Source organism: Rhamphochromis sp. 'chilingali', assembly GCF_963969265.1.
Source record: "Rhamphochromis sp. 'chilingali' genome assembly, chromosome: 7".
NCBI lineage: Eukaryota > Metazoa > Chordata > Actinopteri > Cichliformes > Cichlidae > Rhamphochromis > Rhamphochromis sp. 'chilingali'.
The window spans coordinates 27049778-27074373 of NC_137934.1; the positions used below are offsets into that span (position 1 = coordinate 27049778).

Consider the following 24596-nt stretch of genomic DNA (forward strand, 5'->3'; position numbering starts at 1 on the left):
CAGGAATCCTTTTAACCCGGCAACTGTCATGTCATCTTTATTAACTAACATGTCCTTGAAACTGCCTGGTTTAATTATTTTTAACACCCCTCTAACAATCTCAGATTCTGTAAAATTCTCTTTTAGACCCTCCTCTATCTGCCTACACACACTGTTGTAGCTGATGTCTGACATGTGATCCCCTACTTGGCCTCCCTGAACCTTGAACTCACGTCTCGGAAGATAAGGTAGGTCTTTGAGGGAAACTACAGGGCCTGGGGGAGGTCTAACATTACTTTGTGAGGTGAGTTGAGCTTGCTGTAGTGCAGGAGTTTTTACTAAACCTTGCAATGTCCTACCAACCTTCTCATAGTCCGAAATCATTTTAAGGAGTTCTTCTTGTGGGATGTTAAGGCTAGAGTCAGACTGATCCATGTTTACTTGAGCTGCATTGAACTGGCTGGGCTCTGAGGTAGGGTGGGGTGCATGCTCTGACGTCCGTGTTTCCACATCTGTCTCCACGGCACTGGTCTGGTTGTTGGTAGGATTCAGAAGTTCATCTACCATGTCCTTTAGCGCTAACAATTCCCCCATCCCACTGTCCTCAGCTTCTAACATTGCCTTGCTGTAGATGAAGGAGTTGATGTACTCGAAGCTTCCTTCTGCATCATCACTTGACAGCTCTGACAGATCCTTGCCTGGTACTGGACCCACCTTTGCAGCAATCTCAAAAAGCTGATCCGGCATCAGTGCGAAAAGGCCCTTCCTGATGTCCCACACCAGGCTCTTCCTTACACCGTCAGCCATGATGTCCTCCTCGTTGCTCTGCGATGGGTAATTCTAAACTGGATCTTCCCTCTGTAGTGGACAGCAGCTCCTCCGCTTTACACCAACTCTCCTTGGACCATCAGCTCCGCAGCAGGTCTTATGGATGTGTGAGGATCAGCTCCATTGATGATGTGGAACCAATCCCCGTACGGGCCACCAAGAATCTGTAACCGACCCAGAGTTTGGGCCGGTAAAACAGATTAAATGTTCCTGCAAAACAGGGAAATGATGAGACAGACGACTGGTGAAGTTTCTCTTTGCCTCGCTTCTGCCATATTGGAGAGGAGGGCCTATAACCTCGCTATTCTGTCTCACTGAACAATGCGCCACCCGGAGGCTGGGGGGTGCAACTACCTCATTAAACATAGTTCACTTCGGTGACAAATCTCTCTTTCTTTTAAGTACTACTTCTGATGGGATCACACATTAGTGTGTCACAACAGCACAGCAGTAACCATTTAACACTTGCCACTGTCAACATTAATTTACCAGTGTTTGGGCAAAAAACTTCAGATGTAAACATTTTAACATGGAAACAATTGTTCGTCTTTAAAAGTCCACAAAATATACATTCACCCTGCATTCCCAACTTGGATGATCTGATATCCTCGTGTTGGTGTTGTTCCCAGACCATCATGAAAATGTTGTTCCAGGTTCAACATTGCAAGTGACCAATCACATTGTTGTGACGTTATTCTTTTGCGCGCCAAGCCATTCGTGCATTTATGAAATTCCAATGTTGCAAGGACAATATCAATTCTGCTTACTGTTTATTAAAGGGTTACGGTTAGGGTTAGGGTCAGTTGATCGGCGGACAGAGGCGGTTTCACGCAGCTTAAGTACAGTTTTTTGTTTTATGCCGGTTTTTCCCGAAGTCGCAAAAGTATGACGTCACAACATTCTGATTGGTCACTTGCAATGTTGATCCTGGAACAACATTTAGTATGATGATCTGGGAACAACACCAACACGAGGATATCAGATCAACCTCCTAACTTACCCTTATTTTTAGTATGTATTGCAATTACCTTTACAATGCACGCAATGTAACACAAACTGAATATGAACATATTTCCACCTCATAACAATATGCCTTGAACGCTAATATACACACCACCCTTCAACATTTCTGGTGCAGTATCATCTCTCAATTGAATCCTTTAAATCTCAATACTTTTGATTGTCTCTTACTAGCCCCCCCACAACAGTAAAATCTCTCAAATTGTAGTAGTTTACAAACTTTTCAAAATGTTCTAAATTTCTCTTAAATGTAATTTTCCCGTTATCTGTCATTTACAAATTACCATTTTATTCCCATTCAGCCTCCGAAAAACTTCTGTCCATCTGACAGAACATTCATCATCCAAATTAAAGGTTGGCTTATTCATTCAGTGTATTCTTGAGCAACTGTACCTTGGTCAAGAGTCTGCTGACATACAGATGAAGGAAGAGCTTCTGAAGTACTTCAAAGAAAGCTTTCAGTCTTGAGGTTAACTGAGATTCAGTGCATATATTCCACCCATTAAGAGTGCACATGCAGAGGCCAGGTCTTCCAGGTCATGCAGGACACACTAGATGGTTATACCCACATCGGCTGGAGGAGTGCTGGCATCAGCTCTTTCGATGGTAAAGATAGCAAGGGTAATTTGTTCCAGCTCCCTCTGAACAGCTGTAGCTTAGACACAAAAACATAGAAAAATGGCATCCAGTTTTTAAAAAAGAAAGAAAAAGGGCCAAAGCTACCCTTTAATGACGTAAACACAATATTAGGAACATGCACCCCAGTGCGCCACTATTTCAGACTACAGATTCAACGATAAATATAAATAGTTTGGGTATACAAAAAGATTTCCCAAAACATTTAAACAGGTTCCATGCAAATTACAACAACAACAACATTACAACATGCAACAACATTAGTTATTCAAAATTTGGTTTAATACAGATAAAAAACTAAACTAAAATTACCAACCAATTATTCTTTGAAGAGGATGCTTGGGTCTTCATTCAGGTAAAAAGGTAGTGCCCTGAGGACACACTCCCTCCCCTTTTCAATAGTTTCCTTCTGTAGAGAGTGGCAGAGATACAGGAAGAGAAAACAGATATACTTTAGGATGACAGAAACTCACATTATACGCAAAATGAATGACATAGCCACTGCACAGATAGACATGTACACAAGACCAACTAATCATCACATGGACATGAATAGTTAACCTGTTGGGCAGGGTTTCCACCACATTATATATGTCCATAATGGAGGTAAAGACAAACTAATACATCATCTTTTTTGCATTCAAAACATAACATAAAAACATTCACTTCTGGTTTAACCTAAATCAAGGGATCAGATTTTATGTTTAGGTAATTTAAATTTTCCAACGTTTTGAGTACCAAACTTTGTCTTGCTTAATATAAATGTAAGTGCACTGTGCAGCTACCATACACTAGCTGTTTAAATTTGAAAATGATCTTATTAGCCATAATATTTTGCTACCAACAGAATAACGCACCTGTGTGGCTGGGGCCAAAGTTTGTCTAATTTTCTTCCCTGCAACGCCTCCTTTTTTCTTGAAGACTTTTATGAGCTGGTCAGTGTATTGGTCAAGTTGTGTAAAAAGCCTTGGAACATGTGCAGCAGTAGTAATCCTCACATATTCTGCTTCCACCTGAAAATATGTCAACAAACACAACATACTGTACTGTAAATATACATACTATATGTACACATATACAAACTAAAACTAATGTAGTAAGACCTCATTAAAGCTATAATTTTAACACAAACATTTACACAAAATGCTAATGGAGCCATTACAGCTTTTATTGTTATTTATCAAGTTCCAAAAAATATTGATCACAGCTGATCTGAAAAGAATTTCATGCCTCAGGCCCTTGAACTGCAACCTTTACCATGGTTCAGATGTGGAGAAGAAATAACAGGGGCATGGGATGGGTCACAAAAGAAAACTTAACTTATAAAACAGTTTTGTTTTTAAAAGTATAACAGTTCACATACCACATACAAGCTCAGCAATACCACATACACCACATCAGTATAGGAGGGAGCAGGTAAAGGCAGGATCTGAGATTTATAAAGTAAAACAAGAAATTCATTACTTAATTTCAAGAAGCAAATTATTGTTTGAATTACAACTAAATAAAATACTACTCAGAAGAAAAGCAAGAGATTGACACTGCCATGTGCTAACTTTCTATAGAAGCAATTATCACCAGGTCTGTCGACCTCCACTGTCTGTCCACTCATATGTCTTGAATAATTTTATTAAAAAAATTAAGTGTGTACTTTCACAAACTGTAATTTATAACTACATTGATATGTATAACTCCGCTAGGAAACATGCTGTATTTACAGACCATTTTTACATAATACAGATTACTGATAGAGCAGAACAATGGTGTCACAGTGGCTTTCGCCCTTGACTTTTTGGATTTTAAATGTCACTTTATGCTATCCTTGCTATCCTATTCGATATTTCCGACTCTCGGATTACAGAAAAGGAATCCCAAGAAAGCAAATGGAAAAATAACCCCTTGAAAGAATAACCCCATGAACCCCTGTAGCTAATCCCTTAATAAAACAAAAAACAATAAAAATGTTTCTTACACAGTCCACAAAATAAGCATGTCCAGGACCCAGTAAAACTAATGTAAAACAAGCGCACGCAAACGATAAAACATGTCTTGTAAGACAAACGCAAAATATAACCATGCTGGACATATAGATACTACACAACATAGTCAAAGAAAAAAGTGGTCTTACCTCTCAAAGAAACAGTAGCTTGGCGCCAAAACAGCCTTTTTCAGTTAAATTTGAAGTCTTGCGCATGAGCAGGTACAAGCCGTGAAACCTTCTTGTTCTGCGCGGTTTCATTACAACTGTTTTTGCATTACTGCCTCCTTGTGGATATACAAGGTATATCGATCCTAATTGACTTAACTTAAATGTTATGCGATCAAGTAACACATTAGTATTATGTACGTTGAATAATAGACACAATTACGTAGACTTGATTAGAAAAACATATGTTAACTTAACAAAAACATATATTTTAAGTAAAATGAAAATAAATAATTAATATACACTGAACAATCCACCTCATTCATTTTTTTGAGTGTTCCTTTAGAGGCAGTGCTATAGTAGAATGGTGTTTTATTAAACAAGAAAAGTAAGGAGGAGTTCAACTAGAAGGAGGTGAACCAGAGAGCTTTAAAGTGTTTATACTCTGTGTGTGTGTGTGTGTGTGTGTGTGTGTGTGTGTGTGTGTGTGTGTGTGTGTGTGTGTGTTCTGAAACAGCATGTAATTGAATTTCTCATGTACTCAGTGAGCAGGCACACAGCCCAAGATGCATGGGTCTTCAAATGCAGGGTGACAAATTCACAAATGAATGCAACCAAATATAGAAAAAGAGACCCCATGCAACAAACATGTATCTACCCCAAAAAGCATCTTTCGATTTTAAATGTTATCTATATAACAGGTGGAGAGCACTGTATGCTATTTTTTATGATTTTCCTGTGTAAAGAGAAAATGAGTAGACAGAGTGACAGAGAGGAAGGTCGAGGCTAAATGATGAAAAACAACAAAACTGGGTTAAAGACAGAAAGCACAGCAGAACTGAATAATGGAGCAGAGGAGGGAAGAATGAAAGAGACAGCTGCACAGAAAGATGGAGGTAATGAGTGAGGAAAAGTGAGAAATGGGGTCAGACTGCTCAAATAATGGACGTGTGCAACAGTGCAAGTAAGGAGCAGAAAGCTAACAAAGACAAGGCAATCGCTCTGTCAGTCAGGGGCAGAATACCACTGAATATCTCTGGACTCACAGTAGAGATCTTGATTTTTGGGGGAAATTCTAACCTAGATCTCTTGCCAGGATGTGCACATATTAATGTTATTTAAATCTGTCAATTTAGTATTTTTTATTTTATTTTAGTATTTTTTTATATCTGTCTAATTATTCAATCAGATTAACTGACACTCAGGAGATCCATTTTGAGATAATGACCACTTTAACCAAATTTTGCAACAGATGGAAAAATGGGTGCACACAATAGCATTTTGAGTTTATTTCGTATGTCTGACTTATGATGCATTAGAGTAATGGTAAGTTCTAGTGTTATTATTTGTTTGTCTTACTTGGGTTTTGTTTAAAGTTTCATCCATGCTCCCTTTTTATGTGTTATTTTCTGTTTCCTGTGTAAGTCGCTTGTCCTCTATGTCTGATTTTTAGTTATGTCTGTCCCTCGTTTCCATGTCCCTCTCCTTGTGTATCATTCTGTCTCCCCAGGGTCCTGGCTAGACCCTCCATGATAACACCAAGGCCTGGAATGGCGCAGATACGTCTGCAGCCTGTCCACAGCTCGGACACAAGCATTTCACTAAATGTTGTACTGTGTATGTGACAAATAAAATTTGAATTTGAGTTTGAATTTAGTCTTATGTGTTTCATGTCTGCGTTTTTTATGTCATATTGTAAAGCTGTTGTCACAGTCTTCGCGTCATTATGTTTCCTGTTTTATTTTGACAGTCTCGTGTTTCCATTTTCAGTGTGTTTAGTTTTGCTTCCCCTGTGGAATCATGTTCATTTGTTCAATAATAAAAAATAGGACAGTCAATGAGATTCACATCAAATTCAGTACATTCACGCTGATGCTTGTCAGTTGCAAAGATCATCATCCACGGGCACAACTGTATAAAAATGTGTATTTGCCAGATAAAAGAACTTGCCAGAAACTTTTGGACATCTCACCATAAATCAGTAAAATATACTGAGAATCTGCTCAGGCAGACGCATTTCTCTCTCCAACACAAGAAAGAATAAGTAGTAAAGATGAGGGTAAAATGGTGGAATAGAAGAGCAGTGATATGAAAGAGACACACATCACTTGGCTGCATGAGCTAAGCATTATTGTGTGTCTGTGTGTGTGTGTTTCAAAGCTGGCATAATGAGGCAGGGGCAGTTCAGGGGCAGTTCAGCTTTACCCTGGAGTACAACAGAACCAATGATGTTAAACCAAGTCTGTGGGGGAAAAAAAACTCCTCAGAAACACAGGAGAAGAAAGAAAGTGGAATAACTAAAACTAGTGCCTAGACTGTAAATATGTCTCATCTGTGAGTTCTTTCATTAATAAAACATTAGACTGTCTCTACAGAATGTTACTCTCCACTCTCTATAGAAAGCCTTTCATTTAAGATTAAATTATTATTAATAATTTGTTATCTAATAATTTGTTCATACAGATTATTTGAAGTCTTCTAATTTTTATTTCAAAAAAGCTAAAAGTATTTATAACCAGATTTGTGTGTGAAACACTAATATAGATGGTTCATAAATAAATTTGTGCATATCTACTGTTTATTGCCTACATAGAATTTTTCTGGATATGGATCATCTAATTTGTTGAATCACACAAAGTAAAAAATATGAAGTTAGGATCTATCCTTGCTGTTACGACAACTCCTGCTGGTTGAAAAAAATAGAAAGAAAGAAAATATAACTGACAAAGGCGGGAAGTTAGGGTGATTAATGACAGAAATGGAAATGTGCTAACTAATGAAGGCAGTGTTTTGCAAAGGTGGAAGGAGTACTTTGAGGAGCTGATGAATAATGAAAATGAGAGAGAAAGGAAAACGGAAGAGCAGAGCATTAGTTTGGAGGAAGTGTTAAGTAATCCAGATTGCATAAATATGGTGTTATAGAGATGTGTAGGAGAAAGGAGAATGGACTTGTTGACCAGACTGTTTAACACAATTTTGGAGCGTGAGAGGGTCTCTGAGAAATGTATAGTAAGTAAGTAGTAAGTACAGACATCTTCACCAACATGGTCCAGAAACGTACACTGGATGAAACCATAGTGTTTCAGCTGAGAAAGAGTACTACAGATGCAATGACTGATTTGAGAGTCTTGGTGGAGAAATAGAAAAGGTCAGAAAGATTTGTATTTTTTGTGATGAATGTATGCTGCTGGTGCAGGGCATATATGAGGACAGTGAAGCAGTGCTGGGATAAGTAGTAGGAATGACAGATAGGTTAATGTGGTGGTAGAATGACATCAGGGATCATCTCTGAGTATGGCGTTATTATTGTGCCACTATTCTGAGCGCACGTAAAAACAAATTGAGCCATGTAAAAAAAATTTGCAGGTGCAAGTGTTGCATTTTGAGGAGAAATTTATTTTGAGCGAAGAAAAGCTACATTTGAGTGAACAAAATTCATTGCTGCGTGCAAAAAATGTATTTCAGTGTTTGCTATTATCCACACACACGCACAATAGCAGCCCCTCTCGCTCAGTTTTTGAATTTGCGCTTGCTCGCAATGTGTTGCTCGCGCTCTCAACATTTCTGCCCATGCGCGTTCAACTCTTTCTGTACACCGTTATATTTGTGTCACAAAACCAGCCAATCACAGACTTGGATGCAAAAAAATCTGATTGGCTGCTTTGGTCTCCAATCAGCTCAAAATGACGAAATGCAATATCCCAGAATCCATTTTGTCCAAAACTCAAACGAGGCAGTGGCGGAGGAACACAGCGTGGCGGAGTTTGAAATATTACTCTTTCTGGGTCACAAAATAAACTTTTAAGATATTTTCATGCGAGAATGGTGCTGTGTAAACTTCAAATATCTGCTTGATTTGTCAAGACATCACATATTTGCATAAGTGCTCTAATGTTTTCGGCCACCACACCAGCCTTTCATGGCTAAGGGATAAAAAGACAAGATACCAAACTGGAAGTGATAGAATTAAAGATGCTCAGATTTTCACTGAAAGTGACCAGAATGGGCAGGATTAGAAATTAGTATATCAGAGGGACAGCTTAGATTAAGCTCCTTGGAGATAAGTTAGAGAGATAAGCTTTGGATGGTTTGGACCTATACAGAGGGAGGATAGTAGACAATAAAGGACGCTGAGTGTGAGAAAAAGAAGGTTCATGAATGTAGCCAAAGAGGACATACAGTGTTGATGCGACAGTGGAAGATACTAGGGATAAGGTGAGATAGAGGCAGATGATGCCGACCACTAAAGGGACTGGCTAAAAGAAGGAGAAGACATTTCAAGCAGGAAGAAATCAGCCTCAGGCATGTAATATATCTCCATGAACTGGCTGTCAGTTTTAGCCATGAAATGAAGTCTCCTTCCTCTCCACCCTGAAGAAAGAACTGTCCACTCTACACTTGGACACTGTGTAAACTCAGACCTGTGTCCTTAAACTCATCTAACTCCCCAAACACACACATTTGTTCTGTCTAATCAAACACCCTCACTTAGTGTGTTCTCATGTATTAGATGCTGGAAGGACTTTAACCCTCCTGCCATCCTTTAAAAAACTCACACCCATCACCCTAGGGACCATTCTCAGCCACGCCATAAAAAGACCATATATCCATATTTTATTCCACTTTAAATTAGCCAACCTTGTAAAACTACTTCTCCCTGAAATATTCATGTAAAGTTTTAATTATATTTTCGTTGTTTTAACCCTTCAAATCCCAGTGTTATTACATGAGCACCCTGTGTTATAAGCCCCAAAAACCAAAAAACGAAACTAAATATTTCCACAAAAAACCAGTTGAAGTAATATGTGATTGTCATTATAAGTAGGCCTTTAGATGGACCAAAGATTGGCACCAACATACATTTTGACCTGCCATTATTTTTTTTGCATTTTTTTTTGCAATTTAAAAATTAAAACTTCAAGGCCCTGAGTCTTCATTGACATCCAAGAAAAGAAGAAAAAATAAAATCATATGATGATAATTTGGGGTTGAAAAATAGCATTTATAATGGAAGTCAATGGGCAGAAAATGGTCCCCAGGGTGATGGGTGTGGGGATTTCTGCTGCTCAGCCATTTTAGGCTGATTTAAGGAATTCACACTGGAATATTAACATTGACAGGTAAAAACTATCCTGTGGCAAGTTTGGTTATATTCCACTGAACACAGTGGAAATGGCAGCCATTTAACACATAGCAGTGGCACAAAAAGGTCCCAAGAAGGCAGGAGGGTTAAACACTTGGTGAGCATGGTAAGAGGTAACAAACACACAACACATCTACCTTACAGAGACCTAGGGTTGTTCTGTGTATACATATTGTGCTGAAATATAATTTGCATTTCCGCTAAGGGCATGGAGAAATGTCCCTCTTTTGAATGTAAACACAGTTACTTTAAAAGATGTGCCAGACACTTGAAAAGCTTCAAAAATATTTGTCAAACTTTGTCAACACGTCATCAGATGTATCAGGCTTATCTTTTAGCAGGGCAAGAATGCCGTGAACTGCTGCAGGTGAAGGAGAGCTGTGTGTTTTATCCCAATCTCTACAATGACACTATTCAGCATGCAGTCAGGGAGTTAGCTTTTTCAGAAAGCAATACCACAGTTACCACAGACATTCAGTACAAGGGCACTGCATATAAGAAGGAACAGTTTCTTGTGTACAGAAATGACGAGTGTATGGAGTTTGGTGAACTTCTACTCATCTTGATTCAAAATGACACATCTGTGTATGTTCTAATGGATATCCACAAAGGCATCTTCCTCTCAGAATACCATCTGTATTCTGTGACAAAGGACAGTCTTGGGTTACAGTGTATCAACATTAATGACCTGCCTGATTTCTATCCTTTGGTATCATACATTCTTGAAGGATACAGAGTCATTCCACTAAAGCATAGTATTGTGGCAAAATAATGTCCAACTAATAGCTCACTTCTCACTGTAAATAGTTTAACATTAATATAAGTGTTACCTGATCCATACCCTGCTCCATCAAGTGTATGAACTGTATGTGATTTTCTGTGAAAGGACCTCGCCCAAAACTGAGGAGGCAAATGGTCCGGATTGTTGTGACTGAGATGATGGAAAAATGCCCTCATGTAGGTAGAAAACATTCAATTGACGTTGCAAAAAAATGGTGGCAAAATATCCCAATTCTCTGCTAGATTTAATAGAGGGTGATATTGTTGGCGCAGGCTACCTTTCACTTGTCAAACAGTTGCAGAACAGAATTGAAAATGTAAGGCGCACTTCAACACCCAAAATAAGAAAAAGAAAACATCAGACTGACTCAGACCACACAGACGAGATCCCTTTAGAAGAAAGAGCAGCCATGCAGGATTTTGTTTTGTTTTCTTTGTGTGTGTGTGCGTGTGTGTGTGTGTTTTGTTAAATAAAATAACAGTCTGAATCCGGGTCCAAGCCTGACCGAGACTCAGGGCTAGACCAAGCGTCAGCTGACGTCTGACTACCTGTAACCTTTGTTTTGGATTTTAAAAATGCTAAAGTGTGACATATCACTGCAAAAGACACTCGTGAAGGGTGCCAATACTTTTGACCATGCATTGTTCACTTCCCCACAGCATTTTGGTTATACTTCGTCTTGAACGTGGTCATGGCCATGACTGTGTGTATATATATGTGTATATACTTAATTTTTACTTTGTACTTGTATTTTAACTGATCAATTATAAAAATGCTTAATAAACTTTTATATGATTTTTATTCTACAGGTGTTTCTTCTCCATAAACCCAGAAAAAGGAACCAAAGTAGAGAACAAAAACTCAAAGCGTCGTCTCAGTGTGAACCCTCGAGTCCTCACCCTGATTCAGGATCTCGCCGACCATGAGTGGCGCTACGCCTAAATCTTGACTCTCTGTTAGTGGACTGTTAGTTTTACTTTGTTAATTTTGTTCCACAATGTGTACTGAAACCTTTTACTGGTCGAATGCATGAAGCCAATTAATGAAGATGTTCTTGCTTTGAAGGAATGTTCTTTATAAAAATTAAAAAAAACAAAACATGCTGCTACTGCAGTGTTTCTAGACCACATGTGTAGGTTTGTTTCACCACGTGGTTTTCCTGATGTGTTTTCTGACCAAGGCCATGGTTGTGGTGACAGCAGGGTGCGTGTTGCGTTGCATGGTGATTATGATCATTTTTGGAACAATATGTGTTTTTTGTTTTAAAGTCTTAACAGGTTATTTAACTTTTTCTGGTGGAGGGTCTAACAAATGCTTGTTTCATGAACATGGTTCTTGCTTTGCAGGAATGTTCCACAGCTTTTATAGCCTATATTTTGATTGAATTGTGTAGTTGCTGTGTGCCTTGCATATTGTGTTAGTTGGAAAAAATGCATCCACTTGCTGTCATTTGGCTAATCTGGCTGCAAAATAAATTTCCCAGAAGTGATATTTTTCTCTCTTGTGTTTTCTCAAGATTTTTGCATGTTTGGATGTGGGCGTAGCAGTAATAAATTTGCTGGTTTATGGTTAAAATTTTACATTAAAACATAAAATATACAGCATAGTAATAGATTTTATGTATAATATACAGAGCAGCTCCATTTAATATGCACAGTTTCACCGTTGTTCTACCATTTTAAATTAGTTTTTTGTTCGATATTTCCCTGTTAATTTTACAATTTATGGATCCACAATAAGCATTTATTACTTGTAAAAGATACAGGAAATAGTCTATTTATTACACATTAATGTGTGAAATTAACTTCTTTTTTCTGTAGACTTAACAGTTTTAATGTGAGTTTCATTCACTGTAAATCAATTTACATATTGCATCTGTAAAGCGATATACTGTGCTGCTGTATTTTTTACAGGAAGTCCCTGGTAACCCCAGCTGCCAGCGTTTTCCTGTAAAAACAGCACTTTTTTTTTACAGTGTACTGCCAGGTTGAAGCCAGCAATGAAAGTACAGCTACATGTATTTTTCAATCTGAATGGTGTGGGAGATGGAGAACAACAAATAGTTTCTCTTTAAAGCAAAGGTAAATATTGGATTTTGTTAACTTCTATGAACATACATAGGATGGACTGCAGAAAGTAGAGTAGATAGTGCAGTACTGTTTGGCTGCCCATGTGGTCATGTCCCAGTACCTCTCAAGTCACATGAAAACTATGAATAAAGAATTAGATCTAAGAGGTTTCATATCCAACTTTTTCTAGAATATTATCTGTTTAGATTACCCAAAGGTACAAAAAAAAAAGTGTAATTCCAAAATGTACAAGACTCAGTTTCAAAAGTAACATCTCACTGCTTCTGAAAATTGCCCTATTTATCATGTAGCTTAAACAGAACAACTCAAACACCTTTGTTTGCTGTGACTCAGTAATTGTTAGAAGTTTAATCCCAAAAGTGTTGGTTCTGTTCATCTGGATGGAGCATTTTGAGTGGGAGAAACATTTCATGACTCAGCTGATTGCAGGTGTCCCCAACCTTATGTTGTATGTACTGTTATATCCCTATGGGTTAAGAATGGGATGTCGCTTAAGTTCATATTCATGTGAAGGCAGATAAGTGAATACTTTTGAAAGTATAGTGTATGTCACTATTTGTGGAAAGAAAATTCCCTACTTTTGTTGACTTTCACAGTTAATCACTGTGTTATCACAAAACAGATGCATGTAACTGGCAGCTTGACAACATTCAGTTAGAAAATTACTGATAGCAGACTGACTCCATGTTGCTGCCACTTTATGTCCATCTTAATGGGCATAAAGTGACTTTGAAGATGGCAGCTGACTGCTAGTGGTTGTAGACCGAGTCCCCATCTTTGGAGCAACTATTTCAAAGGCAACCAAATCTCAGGTTCATTGTAGGTCATATAGTAATTTTGGTCATGAGTGGAGGTGATTGGTCTCCAACTGCAGTTTTTCCTAGTGTGACTGTCATTTGAAAACAAAAAACAAAACAAGCCTAGATCTGATTAACTGTCTGATATGAACCACTGAATGCGTGACTCATTAACTTTATTGCATTACAGTTGAGTTTGGATGCTGCAAAGTGAACTGATATAGTATGAAGGTCATGCTAGTATTTTGCTGTTTAAGGCTTTTTTTTGTACTGTCCATTTAACTCTGTATCTCACTAATGGGAGTGAAGTGTGAGGAGGGAGTGAAGTATTCACTTTGCTCATTAACCTTTAAGATCAGGGAGCAGTTTTTGGTGTCCTGCTGTTGCCTGCTGACTAATGACTGCTAAGAAAACCTTTTCAGCGTTGCCAGTTAAGTTCCTATTTGATTATCAGAGTCGTAATGGGGGGACTGGAGGCTATCTCAGCTACATAGGGCGAGAGGCAGGGTTCACAATGGACAGATTGCCAATCTGATGCAGGGCTAACACAGAGACAGACAAGCATTCACACTCATATTCACTTTTTTCACTGTTAAAGTTTCAAGAAAAATAAAGGACAAAATAAACAATACACACTGACAAATGTAGAAAAACAGATATTAGTCACAGACTGCTCTAAAATATTCTGTTGCTGAATGTTAATAAAATTCTAACGTTGAGTATCAATAATAAATGAAGAAAAGATGCACTGTGTGAATAATGCATTGTAATAGCCTTTGGAAGTTGCTCATTAATATTACTGCTGTAACTTGGAGCTGTTTTAATGCCATGCATCAAATGCTGAAATGCATTACTGCCCCAGCTTAAATTATTTTTTACAACACCCCCAGTTACTGAAATTGAAGCAGTCAAATGAGCTGTTCCCCATTTTATCAAGACATTTTAGGGGTATTCAAATGCAGAGAGGAAGAGAAGGCCATAAAATTGTGTGTGATTTTATAGGCTTCCATAAACATGCTGAGAATGGGGAGGATATAAGAGAGAAAGCAGGTCAGAACAATTTGCATGCCTTCATTGGGTTTTAAACATAAAAGCTGGTCATGAGTCGCTGCACATGGTTCAGGGAGGAGCAAGATTTACAGGTGAAGGTTTGGCTCATGACAGCATGGAATACACTCTCTAATACTGACCCTGTATAGAAAACTGGAAGGGCATTTTTTTCTTTATAAAAATGTAATTAAAGCTATTAACCTCAAAATGACAGCAAAACTAAAGAAGTTGATACATTTTCATTAGACGATGTATATGCAAGTCATTGAATTCAGCATTTAAAGAAAGCACTATTACTTAAATTTAAGAGATTAAAACACTAGAAGCACCAAGGGGTTCATTTTTATTTATTTATTTTTAATTTTCATTTGCATTTTAAAAATCCTGCAGCTCTGTAAATTAAAACCATATACATTTAGGGGCTTATTAATCAAATACTAAATTTGGGGATGTGTGGGATCAAAAGAAAAAAACAGTTGACCACTTTTACGTAAAACCACAGAGGACGTCATTCTGACCCACAGAAATGTATGAATGTAAACTCAATACAGGGGCCCACTGGATTGTTTGCATACAATTTAACATTTTATCCATCCATCCATCCATCTTCATCCGCTTTATCCGGGGCCGGGTCGCGGGGGCAGCAGCCTAAGCAAAGAGGCCCAGACCTCCCTCTCCCCAGCCACCTCCTCCAGCTTATCCGGGGGAATACCAAGGCGTTCCCAGGCCAGCCGAGAGATATAATCTCTCCAGCGTGTCCTGGGTCTGCCCCGGGGCCTCCTCCCCCTCATTTTATTATTTTCAATTTTATTTTATTTGTACAGTGCCTCATCACAACAACAGTTGCCTCAAGGTGCTTTATATTGTAAGGTAGAGCCTACAATAATACAACAGAGAAAACCCCAACAATTATATGACTCCCTATGTAAAAGCGCTTTGGCGACTGTGGGAAGGAAAAACTCCCCTTTAACAGGAAGAAACCTCCAGGAAAAACTAGGCTCAGGAAGGGGTGGTCATCTGCTATGACCTGTTCGAGTGAGGGGACGAAGGGAGAACAAAAGACATCGTGTGGAAGAGAGCCAAAAATTAACATTAACATGAAGGCTGCTGTAGCATATGCCAAAGCTAGCTGATAAATAAACATTGAAGACTGTAGTTAGATAAAAGATGAATAATTGCTCCTTGGACGAAATGGGATTTTGAACCAGAGCACAGCAGGTCAGACTGATGATTTTTTAACATGTTTAAAATAAAGATTCAATTCAATTCAATTCAATTCAATTGGCGACTGAATACGTGGAAAACCAGCAAAACCTGCCTTGTCTGAGCAGCAACGGAAACCTAGCTGACAGAGTCCAGATTATGGAGAACCAATCAGGGCCAATAAAGAGTGAAATCCAGAGTAGAAAAGGCCAGTTGAACAGTTTAAGGCCTGAAAAGCAGAGCTGAGGAGGTGAAGCTATGGACTTAATTGAAGCAGTGTGGCGCTGTGAAACAGGCTTTGACTGTTCTACTTTCACAATAATTATTTCAAATGTATTTCTTCCCAGCTTCTCAGCAGCATTCGATACTGTTGACCATAATATCCTATTAGAGCGATTAGAACATGCTGTAGGTATTACAGGTACTGCATTGCAGTGGTTTGCATCATATCTATCTAATAGACTCCAATTTGTGCATGTAAATGGAGAGTCCTCTTCACACACTAAGGTTAATTATGGAATTCCACAGGGTTCAGTGCTAGGACCAATTCTGTTTACATTATACATGCTTCCCTTAGGCAGCATCATTAGAAGACATAGCATACATTTTCACTGCTATGCTGATGACACCCAGCTCTATCTGTCCATGAAGCCAGATAACACACACCAATTAGTTAAACTGCAAGAATGTCTTAAAGACATAAAGACCTGGATGACCGCTAACTTTCTGCTTCTTAATTCAGATAAAACTGAGGTTATTGTACTCGGCCCTGAAAATCTTAGAAATATGGTATCTAACCAGATTCTTACTCTGGATGGCATTACCTTGGCCTCCAGTAACACTGTGAGGAACCTTGGAGTCATTTTTGACCAGGACATGTCCTTCAGCGCACATATTAAACAAATATATAAGACTGCTTTCTTCCATTTGCGCAACATCTTTAAAATTAGAAATATCCTGTCTCAGAGTGACGCTGAAAAACTAGTTCATGCATTTATTATTTCCAGGCTGGACTACTGTAATTCATTATTATCAGGATGTCCAAAAAACTCACTGAAAAGCCTTCAGCTAATCCAAAATGCTGCAGCAAGAGTACTGACAGGGACTAGAAAGAGAGAGCATATTTCTCCTGTTTTGGCTTCCCTTCATTGGCTTCCTGTTAAATCCAGAATTGAATTCAAAATCCTGCTCCTCACATACAAGGTCTTAAATAATCAGGCCCCATCATATCTTAATGACCTTGTAGTACCATATCACCCTATTAGAGCACTTCGCTCTCGCTCTGCAGGCCTACTTGTTGTTCCTAGAGTATTTAAAGTAGAATGGGAGGGAGAGCCTCTGGTCTATCATGGTTCTTTGCTTGGGGAAGAGAAGATTATTGAGCAAACAAAGTAATTCTAAGCCCAATTAGATACCGAGTAAAATAAAAGCTTATTGACAACAGTTTCCCTGGGACACCATTTTCCTAGCCTCACTGAGCCATGAGCAGCTCCATCTCTGTGATTGTAGGGCTTTGCAGACTGCTTCTGTGTAGCTTCATGAAGCTTATGTGTAAGTTGTAGGAAGAAGATCTGCAATCACTCAACTGTTTGCTTTTCCTGTATGATCAGGCTGTTAGTTCTTATTCTTTATATCACTTCCTCTTTCTCACACTGTCAAAATCATTGACATCATCATTCCACTCCAATCATTTCCTTGCCAGCTTTTTATGAGCCAGCCTGCTCCTGTTCTGTGTGCTTTAAATTTTAGCACTGTTCTGTCATTCAGTAAAATACCCACAGTTAAAGTACTCACAGTACTTCTGCTCTAAAAAAAAGAAAAGAAATATTGGTTGAATAATTTCAGGAGCTGCACGTACAGTATAATAATCAACCTACCTCCTGGAAGACTGGACTCTCGTGCTGATTGTCTATTTGCACAATATCAGAAGATCAAATGATCTCAGTCCCAGCCCACATTAGCTGATGGCTCACCTGATGCCTTCTACATATCTACTTGGAAAATCAAAAGACAAGATGAAAAGGAAGCCAAACCCTGTGAATAAAACCTTTTATGAGACCCACATCTGAATCGATGGTCGCAGTTGAGTGGGGCTGACTAGATACACACCGACATTACACATTCTGACATACTGACCAAGGGCCAAAGGAGAAGACAATAGTAACTTTCAAACTGTCTACTCCTCAAAGAGTTAAGATGCTGATCATTTCAGCACAACTCTCATGCAGCACTACATCATATCCCATTCAATGGGTGGATGGAGATGGAGCTAACTAATGCACTACAACAAATTCAAAATTCAAACAAAGCATCACTGTGTTGCCTAAAAGGTGTATTTTTTTTCTCAAACTAAAGAGTTACAGGCTGAGATAAATTCGCTCCCTCGCCAGTAAAAATAAATACTTCTTAAAAAGATTTGTTGAAATGTGTTTCCTGAAACCAGTTTTGTGAACAACAGCCAGCTTCAGCATACAAAACTTCAATTCAATAGGAATCAACTTGCTTTATATAACCAAATCACAACAACTGACTCAAGGCACTTTATATTCTAAGGTAAACACCCTACAGTAATACAGAGAGACTCCAACAATAAATACACTAGGAACCACAAGTAAACCAGTAATTTGAGAATGCAGTGCTCTACAACAAATGATAATGAACTATGAAAATACAGTCCCACATAGGAAAATTGGTATGGTCCGGATCTGGCCCACGCAGTGTGATTACACATGGCCACATACCGCAAAAAATGACGGCCCTTTGGTGGCCCAGATCTGGTTTGCCAGATGTGCGAAGGACCACCGGTGTGTCTGCAACTGGCCTTGTGTTGGCCCATGTGTGGTCCACATCTGGCAAACCAGATCTGGGCCACCAAAGGGCCGTCATTGTTTGTGGTATGTGGGCCATGTGTAAGGTGTGTGCAGCCACGGGCCAGTTGCAGACACACTGCTGGCCCTGAGCTGGCCCAGAACAGTTTCAGCTCTGGCTCCAGATGTCAGCCTAATGAGTACTTTAATCAAGCCATGTAATAAGAACATGTGCATAATACTGCAAAAGTAAGATGACAAAACTGCTCAGACAGAGAATTAACTGATTCTTGCATAGGGCTTTTGTACTCTCCCAGATTACTCAATACAATATGCCACATTCCCCCAATCACACACTTTCTCTAAACTGAGTGCTTCCTAATTACATTCATACTTGACATGCAGACAGGTGGAGCCAGGGATCACACCACTAACCTTCTGATCAGCAGGTGACCTGCTCTACCTCCTGAGCCACAGCCACTTAGTGGTAAACTTGAGTAAACCCTCACTAGGTTTTGGATAAAGTGTACACTCACAAACCTGTCAAACCTGCGTTTGAAACATTAGCCACCATAGCAGTATAGTATTGTAACATGGCATTTGGGTCTTCTAACTAAAGTAGGAAAATAGGAACATAAATAGTGCCATCATTGCCAGACCTGGCCCACATCTGGTTGACATACACCCTGCCATGACACCAGTCAGTCAGAAGTGCCAGCTTGATACCAGAACCGGGCCAGACGTGCTTGCTATGCGGGGGTGTTTCTCTCTATGAACCTTCAAAGTTTTTCTTAGATCTGAGGGTGTGAGGGTGTTGTGTCAAATTTGCTCTACTTGACCAAATTCTTCTGATCAAAGCCTCTGAACAAACTGACGATGTCTAATCTTCTAGTTTGCATCTAACTGCATCCCTCATTTACATAAGAGAGGAACAGAGCATAGGATGCTATAGGGCTCATCTACAGATAAGACATGAGCTGCCTTATCACAGCAGAGAAGAGTGCAGCATGTGATTACGTCTGTGAGCTCCAGAGTGAACTCTGATGACCTCAACGTTTTTTTCTTATCTCTTGTCTCTATTTGTCATAATAATGTTCCCATCCCTCCCCTTCAGGAAAAATGGAAAATGTACACACACCTCTTAAAAAGACATCAGTTCTTAATGGGAAAAAAAATCATGCTGGAGATCTATACTCATAAGGGACTGCGTAATATGTTATGAACAAAAGGATGTTTGATGGGAATGAGAAAGACCAACATACAGAGCGATGAATTCAGAAACACCCCAAAAATCAAAGTGAAGAAATATAAAGCAGCAGATTAGTCTCTTTTGCCAAAAATTCATTGCATCAAATCAAAACTGTATATTTGTATAGCCACTCCCCCCAAACTGCTTGTGTTCTAAACATAATGTCCTAGAGGTGTTCTATTGGATTTAGGTCAAGCAATTGTTTCTGCGTGTGTTTGCATGTGTGTGTGTGTGTGTGTGTGTGTGTGTGTGTGTGTGTGTGTGTGTGTGTGTGTGAAGGGGTGGTGGGCAATCGGTGGTATCAATTCCTTCATCCTCCGGGATGTGTCTCCTTACTCTCACAGCTGTCGCACACCGCCGTGCACTATAGGGTCTAACAGTGAGTCCAAGAATTTCATCCCAATTCCCAAGCGTCAGGGTGCCACTGTCTAGCCTGTAAAGGTCTGTGCTCATGGATATTCCTCCCCAGACCTTCACTAACCCACCACCATTCAGGTAATGCTGAAGGATGTTACAGGCACCATATCATCATCATTGATCATTGTAAAGAGCAGGGGTAGATGGACATGACCAACACATTTACAGGTACTCAAGACGAGAACAACATGAATGTTACTTTTGTAAGACTAAGACTCATAAAAGAATCAGCAAGCAGACAATTAAAAGCAGCCAGGAGTCAGCAGAGGAAGGCAAGGAGAAACCATTGTTTTGCATCTGACCTGTTTAGCAAATAAAAAGCCATAAACACAGCAGATCTGAACAAACTATGCATCAGACAGCCAAGACTAAAATGGAGCTAACCACCCAACCCTCTATAAAACAAAGCCTGCAGGGCTCATAATAGCTTTTTTATGTAGGGCAGATCTGTTTCCCAGTGCTTTTCAGATTTTTAGGCTCAAGTCCCTGTAGTCCTCATTATTGCATGTTTGTGCTCAATCCTAAATAAACCATAAAAAAATCCACTTATACTGGATACACATAGCGAGCACATTAGTTCTAAGTATTAAGTCAGTCTTCTATCTGGACTCAGAGTCAGGGAATGAATCACCAAATGCAAAGTAGTGCATGTATCAAATCAAATCAAATCAAAATTTATTTATATAGCACATATTAAAAACAACAGTGTTGACCATAGTGCTTCACAGTCAATAAAAACATGAGACAGTTAAAACAAACAATAGAAGAGGACAACAAACAATAGGTAACAACGCAACAAGCTAAAACAGCCAACTAGACAGAATCAAAAGCCAAAGTAAAAAAATAAGTTTTAAGACGTAATTTAAAAGACTGGATAGACTCGGCAGTGCGAATATGAACGGGGAGGTTATTCCAGAGTCTGGGTGCCACGGATGCAAAGGCCCGGTCGCCTCTCGACTTCATTCGAGTCCTAGGTTGTGCTAGGAGCCTATGGTTGGATGATCTAAGTGCCCTGTTGGGATTGTATGAATGGAGTAAATCAGAAAGATAACTGGGCGCTAAATTATTCAAAATATTAAAAGTGAACAAAAGAATTTTAAAATCTATACGATATTTAACAGGGAGCCAATGTAATTTGGCTAAAATTGGAGTTATGTGTTCATGAATTCTCGTACCTGTTAAAAGACGCGCAGCTGCATTTTGAATTAACTGGAGCCGGCAAAGAGAGGAGTGTTGGAGGCCCGAGTAGAGGGAGTTACAGTAGTCCAATCTGGATGTGATAAATGCGTGGATAAGCTTTTCAAGATCTTTTAAAGGAAGGAACGGCTTTGCTTTGGAAATCTGACGCAACTGGTAAAAGCTGTTTTTTACCACAGTGGACACCTGTTTCTCGAGTTTAAAAGAGCCATCCAGGAACACTCCGAGGTTTCTTACAGTGGACGAAAGATGGCTAGCGAGAGGGCCTAGGGCGTCAGCTAACTGGTCTAGCGGAGTGTGACTACCAAAGACTATGATTTCGGTCTTATTCTCGTTCAATGTAAGAAAATTATGTGATAACCAAATTTTTACTTCATGCAAACAGTTGAACAGAGGTTGCAAAGAAGCAGTCACATCGGATTTCAAAGGTAAATAAATCTGGATATCATCGGCATAACAGTGAAAGGAGATGTTATGTTTTCTAAAAATTTATCCCAACGGCAACATGTACAAAGAGAAAAGAGCAGGACCGAGCACGGACCCTTGAGGCACACCACAATAAATAGGGGCAGAAGCCGAGGAGTGTTGCCCCATAGCAACAGAGAACGACCTCTCTGAGAGATAGGATTTAAACCAAGATAAAACCGTACCTTTGAGACCAACAACATGTTCCAATCTTGATAGAAGATGTATGCAATGATGAATGTAGGATGGAGAAGTAATCATAATTAATCATAGGTAGCATAACATAGCATGACCATTAAAATAAGGCCTCAACTAATGGAAAACTAAAAACAGTTGTAACTGTCCAAAATATGTTCATAGGAATTAATCGGTTATCTAACAAAATAAAAGATGCAGAAAACTTCAATGAAATCATATTAGCTTCCAGAAAATGCATTCCATCACGACTAACACACTTTATCAAGTATTCACATAGCTGACAGAGAAAGAGAAGTGTGGCGTGGGTGTGGTCCTTGGCCAGCTGCAGAGGAGGAGTGACGCAGTGAGCTCCCGGGGCGGCGCAGGGGCGGGGTGAACAGGTGTGCTGGGATCTGACAGTGATTGTGTCTCTTTATATGTTGGCAGTGACAGACGGAGACGGAGGTGACAGCAGAGAAAGAGAGCGCGGGAGCATATGTGTCCACGTACAACCCCGAGTTTAATAAAAAGTTCTGCATTGTCAAAGTCGCTCCGGCTGGTATTTCTTGGGTCCACCGTTACAAGAAGCTACTTGGGTCTGGTAGAATTTACACAGAACAGGTTTAAGACAAGTCTAGCTGGACTACAGCTGAAGGATCAAGTTCAGCAAAAAATCTGAACAAATGCAACCCAGTCTAATGGAATGAATATATAGAATTAGTTGAAAATGAGGTTACTGCTAACAAAAATACAAAATATATTTTCCTGCTCATATGCAATGCATTGTGAAATAATAGAGGTTATTAACACCACTGCACTATGCAGTCTGGACCTACACTTGCTCAATGCCATTTTTACAGTTCATTACAAACAAATGATTTGCAAGCTTACACACAGTAGCACTTAACAAATGACTGTTTTTTGCAAACTGCTGATAAATGTTTAGGTCTTACACGATTCTTATATGTGCATGCATGCAGGACGCATGCTTGCAGTAGTAACAAATAACATCAGTAACATCATGCAACTATAATTATCTGGACGAAAGTTTTAGTGTTTTGTAAAACTGTTCAAGAATCATATATGACCCACTAGCAACCTCTCACCCTGAGCCTTAGAAACACAAGATGTGAAAACTGAAAGTAACCTTCCCATTTGATGGTTTGATGGTTGCTTTTCTGGCCTTAAATTGAACCAGCAGGAACCTAAAACTACCCAGTTTTCCCTACTCAGGGGATTATCAAGAACATGAGTCCAAACAAAGGATAGGCATTTTAATCAACATTACTTTCAGATCATTCCCAACTGTAAATTGTCTTCCAATCTATGCAGAGTTTTAAATAGAGGTTCTTTTGGTTTATTTTTTTTGAAAGACTTTAACACAAGACTTTGATGGCTGCAGTAGTATTTGATTTTGTATATTTTGTCTTTGTTTGTACTGTGGCATCTAATTTCACTATGCCAAACATACTTTACCAGTCCAACATCTACTATTTCGTACCACATTTTTCTTCTTTATCTGTTCTTTAAAAATGTTTGCCAAAACCTCATTGCCAATTTAGCGCTACAGGTTAAAGTGGGATTTGGTGTGGTGCAGTGATGCAGAGGGTTGAAATGACTCACTCAAAAACAAGACAGGCTATAATCAGCTGGCCTGTACTGTTCCTGTGGCTTTGAGTTTGACTTCTCTTTATCAATTTAGCCAGTTGAATTCTACAAAAAAGCAGATTCTACTTAGGCTATAACTGGACAAGAATGAGCAGGATAAACGATATCTGTAGAGTTTTAAAGTATACGTTGGTTTTCTCCTAAAGCAATACCAAGCTGCAGCAAACAAAAACCCTCTTGATGTTTTTCTATAAATGATCACTCTCTCCACTTTCACCCCTGGTTAGCCCCTTTTGGGTCTTGTAGTGTCAACCAAATCCAAACACTACCCATGTGTGGTGGTATCATTGGCAACCTTGTTAATAAAACTGAGAAAGTGGTCTGGTTTTTTTCTTTGCTTGAGCTCTGTTATATTACGTTCGAACTGATAAGCCAATAAAAAGATTTCAACAGAAAACCCAAGGATCAAGTTGATCTCATCGATGCAAACTCAAACTGAACTTACCAAAAGCAGCAGCTCCTCCAGAAGGCTGAGGTCCCACCATTGTCTGTTTCCCCCCTGGAGTTGGGGGTACAGGTCAGGACCAGGATTTATCCACAGCAGGGCCAACTGTGACCACCCCAACATACTCTACAAATGTCCCTGGAAAGTTTCCCTTCTCCTTGGTCCTCTCATTAATCCCATGCAACCAACCTTTGGGACTCCGCTCATCCCCCTCCTGGTACTCCAGCCCCACTGCTGTCATCAGTGTGGCCTTCAGAACAGTGAGCAGGTCGCCTGGCTGGAGACTGATATCATCCCCATGCTCACGCTCATATTCAAAAAGCGCCCGGTACTGGAAGCTGTGAGATGCCATAGCAACAAGAGTTCACAGGAAGGTACAAAGCTAAACCTATTGATGTCACCTGAGATTTTTTTGTATTAAAAGTGAAATTAAATAGTACTAAATGAAAACTCAGTTAATTCAGAATACCTGAGGTGAAAATGGTTCTCGCTCTAAAC

General features: G+C 39.3%; 1 protein-coding gene and 1 long non-coding RNA gene across 2 annotated transcripts in view; both read right to left on the minus strand.

The window, feature by feature from the left end:
* The window catches only part of LOC308400048 (phosphatidylinositol 3-kinase regulatory subunit alpha-like), a 103612-nt gene extending 79229 nt beyond the window's left edge, over positions 1 to 24383 (minus strand). Inside the window, exon 1 of the mRNA XM_080887524.1 lies at positions 24099 to 24383. Coding sequence (XP_080743650.1) covers positions 24099 to 24138 — 40 coding nt within the window. The 5' untranslated portion in view covers positions 24139 to 24383. The remainder of the gene's footprint in view (positions 1 to 24098) is intronic.
* LOC308400049 lies at positions 1307 to 10231 on the minus strand. Its single transcript, XR_013972303.1, has 6 exons — positions 9845 to 10231; positions 4592 to 9139; positions 3827 to 3892; positions 3321 to 3476; positions 2780 to 2872; positions 1307 to 2482 (listed from the first exon to the last, which is right to left on the minus strand). It is a non-coding gene; the product is annotated as an uncharacterized lncRNA (long non-coding RNA).
* Positions 24384 to 24596: the final 213 nt, after the last annotated feature.